The following is a 6,000-nucleotide window of genomic DNA, read 5'->3' as shown; positions in this document are numbered from 1 at the left end:
GGGGGGGGGGGGGGGGGGGGGGGGGGGGGGGGGGGGGGAGGGGGGGGGGGGGGGGGGTGGGTGGGGGGGGGGGGGGGGGGGGGGGGGGAATTTAAGAGGGTGAAGTAGCGGAGAGCCCTGGAAGTCGCCCCTGCCGGTCCTTCGCCTTCCCTCATACCCCCTCCCCCCCTCCCCAGGGGCAGCTGCTGGCGGAGCGAGCGGGCGCTGTGCGGGCCAAGGTCTCGCGGCTGGTGGCGGCCGTGGTCTTGCTCTTCGCCGCCTGCTGGGGCCCCATCCAGCTGTTCCTGGTGCTGCAGGCGCTGGGCCCGGCGGGCGCCTGGCATCCGCGCAGCTACGCAGCTTACGCGCTCAAGATCTGGGCGCACTGCATGTCCTACAGCAACTCGGCGCTGAACCCCCTGCTCTACGCCTTCCTGGGCTCCCACTTCCGTCAGGCCTTCCGCCGCATCTGCCCCTGCGCTCCCCGGCGGCCCCGCCGCTCGGGACCCTCGGACCCGGCCGCCCCCCAAACCGAGCTGCACCGCCTGACCGCCCACCAGGCCCCCGCCAGGCCCCCGAAGCCAGGCAGCGGTGGGCTGGGGCCGCTCAGGTTGTGTGTCCTGACGGAGCGCGCTGCCCCTCTCTGAGCCCTCTCCGGGGGAATCAAGATGAGCCCCTCTGGAACAGGAGCTGCTTAAACAGCAGCTGCTGTAATTCTGCTATTAATGTCTTTATTTTTGTCCATGTTCATCATAGTGAAAATGTTTTGCGCTCTTGTACAACTTTGCCACTATTGATATTGTAATTATTATTTCTGTGTTTCCTGAAGTTGAAGATGGTTTGCTGGTGGCACTTTCTGGAACTTTCAAGGAAGCATCAACTTGCAACTGCCTTGCAGTTGACTGTAAAATTGTAAGGTTCATGCCATTTTCAGAGATGTTAAAAAGTGAACACGATGTGCATCTTAAAATTGATAAAAAGGTGCTCTTCTTGCTACCAGGTGAGCGTCCAGAATCCTGGCTGGAAAATAATGGGTGTCACTGAATAAATAAGGCCTCCCTGGAGCACAGTGCACAGAGCTGTCCCTGGGAGACACAGGATTAGCAGTACGTAACAGACCACCCCAAAACAGAGAGGCATAGAACAGCATCATTGTATTACCACTCACGAATCGGTGAGTGAGTGGGCTCAGCTGGGCGGTTCTTGTGACCCACGTGGTGTTGAGTGAGTAGCTGACCTAGCGGCTGGACCAGGAAGGCCGGAGAAGGCTTTGGTCTCACGCTGGCAGCCAAGCACTCCTCCACAAGCTGCCTGGGCTTCCTCCCAACATAGCAGTCTGGGGAAAGTCAGGCTTATGCCTTGGCGTAAACTTCCAAGTAGAGGTGGGAGCCGCAGAGCCTCACTCCTTCCACGTTGAATTGTTGGGTGCTGTCAGAGTCACACCCAGATTCAAGGTGGGGGGAACACACCCACCTCTTGGTGGGTTGAGCTGCGTGTGCCTGCTGGGCAGGGGGAGGGTTAGGGTGAGGCCCTGCAGGCCTCAGGCTTAGTCACCCTGAAGGACAACTGCCCATCTCTTGGAGGGCCCCCGTCCTTCCAAATTATTTGGGGACATCCTAGGTCTCCAAAGAGCCCAAATTCACAAAGATGTTATGTGAGAAGGGGAGGCCATTCCATTCTGACATACATAGACATTGGCCTGAAGCTCGCTTGTTCTGGTCTTCAAGTCCTGGTCTCTGTACCAGGCCGGGCATGAGGGTGAAATCTCCCCTTTACCCGCAGGCCCTGCCCACCTCCCTCCCTCTCCTCGCCCCATCCCCCAAAACTCAACTCAGGGAATGAGTGGCAGGATTTCCTGTGGAAAAGGAATTTGAAACAAACAAACAAAAAAACAGGGAATTTCCTGGTGGTCCAGTGGTTAGGACTCCATGATTTCACTGCTGAGGGCCCATGTTTGATCCCTGGTTGGGGAACTAAGATCCCACAAGCTGTGCGGCCGAAAAAACAAAACAAAACAAAAACAACCGAACACAGTTCCAGAGGGACTCTTGGGCACCTATCTCAGAGAAATTAAAACTTCTGTTCACACAAAAATGTGTACTCATGTGATCATAGCAGCTTTATTTGTGATAGCCCCAAACTGGAAATGACCCAGACATCCTTCGACAGGTGCACCCGTGGTCCGTCCACGCCCACTCAGCAGGTCTGTGTTGTGAACACACTGTTGATACACACACACCCGGGGTGGATCTCTGGGAATGACGCTGAGTGTAGGAAGGAAGTCCCCGAAGGTAACATGATGTACCATTCCATCTATGTAACGTCCTTGAGGTGACAAAAATATGGGAACGGAGAGCAGATGAGTGGTGGCCAGTGTAGGAGATGACAGGAAAGGGGCAACATGAGGGACCCTTATGACAGAGACACTCTGCCCCTGCACTGTGGTGGAGACACAAACCTACGCAGCTGATAGAATTGCAGAGAAAACTCACACGAGTACAAGTAAAATGGGAAATACGAATCCATGGGTGGGATGTAGCAATTCCAATATCCTGATCTCGATGTGGTACTATACTTTTATAAAATGTCACTGTTGGGAGAAGCCTGGTGAAGGGTATGAGAGAGATATCTCTGCATTAGAATCTACAATGATCTTGGGATTTCCCTGGTGGTCCAGTGGCTAACACTCTGCGCTCACAATGCAGGGGGTCTGGGTTCCATCCCTGGCCAGGGAACTAGATCCTGCATGCATGCTGCAGCTCAGAGTTTGCATGCCGCAGCTAAAGATCCTGCGTGCCGCAATTAAGACCCGGCTCAGCCAAATAAATAAATAAATATTTTTTAAAATGTACAATGATCTCGAAAAAGTTTTTTAAAAATGAAGTTAAAGGGTTTAAAGGGACATCCAGGAAGAGGCATCGTTCCAAAACTGCAGACCCTTGGTTTATCCTCAAGTCTGTTCAGCTGGGCAGTTTTCAGAGCCCCTTCTGCATGCCAGCAGGCTCTACGTACGAGGCACCCTCTGACCCCTGCCCACACAGAGCCCCTGTCTAGCAAAGAGGCCAGTGAGTGACGAACTACCTAGAGAGATGCAAATAACAGCAGTGAAAACTGTTACAAAGGAGATATGTGTGCCCTTTGTGAGTAACTGTGAGCCTGACCTTGGTGGCAGTGATTCCAGCAAGGCTTCCTGGAGGAGGTGAGACCAGGAAATGTGACCTGAGCTCAGCTGGTGCAGCTGAACTGGGAGGGGGTGAGGTGGGGGTGGGACCCGAAGCCACAGCATGGGGATAAGCCCCGGGGGTCCGGGCGGGTCGGGAGAGGTGTTGATTCCAATTTCAGATAAACAGTGAAAACAATTTTAGTATCATTAGGTCCTGTGCAATATTTATTTGGGATACATTTAAAGTTATTCGTTGTTTATTGGAAATCCAAATGTAACTATAAGTCCTGTATTTTGTCCGGCAACTCTACCCCGGAACATTTCTAAGGAGCCACAGGAAGGGCTCGGCGGGCCTCCGTTTCCCCGTCCGACCCGGGAAGTTCGTTTACAGGTGAGACGGCTCCTCCTGGCGGCCTCCGGCGGAAGCCCCGCCCCCGGCTGCCGTCCACAGGTGCCCGGCAGGGGGCGCGCGCACCCCGCGGATGGTCCTGGCTTCCCTGGGTCCACCCCACAGAGGGACCCCAGGGCCTAGGGGGAGTCGCTCATGCGTATCGCAACCTGGACCAGCGGTTCGAAGTGTCCCTGCTGCAAAATGGGTCAAGCAGAGCCGCACTATGAATGTTCTGGGTCTCCTGGGCCCCTTCTATGAAAAAATATTAAAAATTCTATTTTGCAGCTGCGTTGGTATAATGACGAATTACTTCAGGCTGGATTCGTGACTATCTATTCCTTATAATTATACTCGCTTTTCTCTTCTTACTTTAAAAGAAATTATAATTACATTTTCATAGACCCCGGTTCACAGGGACAAGGCAACCTGGAGGCCAGTCGGGGTTCTGGGATTTGGGGCTGGGCCCAGCATCCCCTTCAGGTCTTTCTTTTTCTTTCCTTTTTTTTTTGAGATTGAGATGGTGAATAGTTAACTTGCCCTCCACCTCTGTGTAGACAGACTCCAAAAATACCATGGGGTGAGGGAGGACAGAAGGGGACCCATGAATTCATTCATTCAACCAACATTTATGTGTCAGGCCCAACCTCAGGATTGGAGATGCAACCAGCCGTGATCAAGGCTAAGGAGGTTAAACAACTGCAGCTGTTTTGAACAGAAGAGCCTGGGTGAAGATAAAACAGGGTGATGTGAGGTTCCAGTTTGAATGAAAAGGCACAGCTGGGGAAGGGTGGTCCAGGCAGGGGAATGGCCAGGGCAAAGGCCCTGAGGCAGAAATATGTTTCAGGGGGAATATATGTGGGAAGGAGGGCAGTTTGTGATCTGGGCGAATTTTTATTTTATTTTATTTTATTTTATTTTATTTTATTTATTTATTTATGGCTGCATTGGGTCTTCGTTGCTGCGAGCAGGCATTTTTCCTCTAGTTGCGGTGGGCGGGGGCGAGCGGGGGCTACTCTTCATTGCCGTGTGCAGGCTTCTCGTTGCGGTAGCTTCTCTTGTTGTGGAGCACACGGGTTCTAGGTGTGGGGGCTTCAGTAGCTGTGGCTCGCAGGCTCTAGAGCACAGGCTCAGTAGTTGTGGCGCATGGGCTTAGTTGCTCCGCGGCATGTGGGATCTTCCCGGACCAGGGATAGAACCCCTGTCCCCTGCATTGGCAGTCGGATTCTTAACCATCGCGCCACCAGGGAAGTCCCAGAACTTTTAAAAAGATGCTGCACCCCCCAGCCTGAATGGAGGGCAGGAGGAGTGACTGTCTGAGGGGCTAAGTGAGAATCAGGCTGGTTTTCACACGACCCCCACAAGCTGGTGTGGCCAGGAAACCTTAGAGGGCTGGGGGTCGCAGCATTCCCATTTCCCAGCTTGAGAAACAGAGACCAGAGCAGGGTTTGTACTAACATAAAATCACACAGCCAGGACCCAGGTGCAGCCCAGGCCTTCTGCCCATCCCTTGTAGAGCCAGCAAATCTGGTATCAATTCCCAGCTCCCTGCTGGGCTAAAAATAGGACCCCCTTCACTAGAGGCAGCTGGGAATCCTGCAGCTCCTCACTCTTCCGGGCCAGGCACCTCTGGGAAGTTGCACCCAGCTACTTAGAGACAGCCACTTCCCTCTGGGAAATGGGGGACAGAGTGGCACACTTCCTGCCCTTCAGGAGACCCCTCCCTGCCCCCTTCCCTTTGGCCAGAGGGGAATGTCATCCTCAAAACCACGGTAGGAGGAATAAATTTAAATTGGCCCATTTTAGAGAGGGGGAAACTGAGACACAGGGAGGCCCATGCACATGCCTGGGGTGGGGGAGGGGATGCATTCTGAGGTTTGGCTCTTTGGTGGAGAGGGGGCTTTCCTGCACGTTGGAACTGATCTGGGGCCTGGCCCTTAAAGGGTGGCTTCCCTCTTCCAGCTCACCTGGGTCTCCAAACTCTCCCCCCTCCTTGGGCAGGGCAGTTGTTGTCCCTCTGGTGGCAGGGGTGGGGCAGGCAGCTGGGGTTGGCAGTTTAATAGCCTCAAGGTGGAGGCCTCCCTGCCACCTGCTGTCATTAGGCTAAGGGCAGCCCAGGGGCTGCAAGGCTGGGTTAGTGAAGGGCAGGCAGAACTCTGGCCCTGGGCTGGCGGTGGCTCCCTTGCACCATCCCCTGGGCTTGGGAATTCCCCAGAGAACGGATGGGGGGGTGATGTCCAGAGGGGGACTACCCACAGAAGATGGCAATGCTGTGCGTTGTGTGCACAGAACCCCCCCCTAAAGATCAGGGACTCTGGCCCCTCCCTGTGAGGGCCCTCTGGGTGGCCCCCGCCGGCCCTCCAATGCTCCCACTTGGCTCTTATCTGAGCTGGAGCCTGGGCCCCTGCGATTAGCTCGCAGGCGCGGCCTCAGGGGCTCACATCTCCCACCTGAGTCCACAACCCCAAGC

General features: G+C 54.6%; 1 protein-coding gene across 1 annotated transcript in view; it reads left to right on the top strand.

The window, feature by feature from the left end:
- The window catches only part of KISS1R (KISS1 receptor), a 3,495-nt gene extending 2,809 nt beyond the window's left edge, over positions 1-686 (top strand). The window contains exon 5 of the mRNA XM_007460404.1: positions 177-686. Within this exon, the coding sequence (XP_007460466.1) occupies positions 177-626 (450 nt within the window). The 3' untranslated portion in view covers positions 627-686. The remainder of the gene's footprint in view (positions 1-176) is intronic.
- Positions 687-6,000: the final 5,314 nt, after the last annotated feature.

This window comes from Lipotes vexillifer, unplaced genomic scaffold, assembly GCF_000442215.2.
Source record: "Lipotes vexillifer unplaced genomic scaffold, Lipotes_vexillifer_v1.1 scaffold225, whole genome shotgun sequence".
In the NCBI taxonomy this organism is placed as follows: Eukaryota; Metazoa; Chordata; class Mammalia; order Artiodactyla; family Lipotidae; genus Lipotes; species Lipotes vexillifer.
The sequence above is the reverse complement of the archived record's forward strand: the minus strand, read 5'-3'. Positions and strand labels throughout refer to the sequence as shown.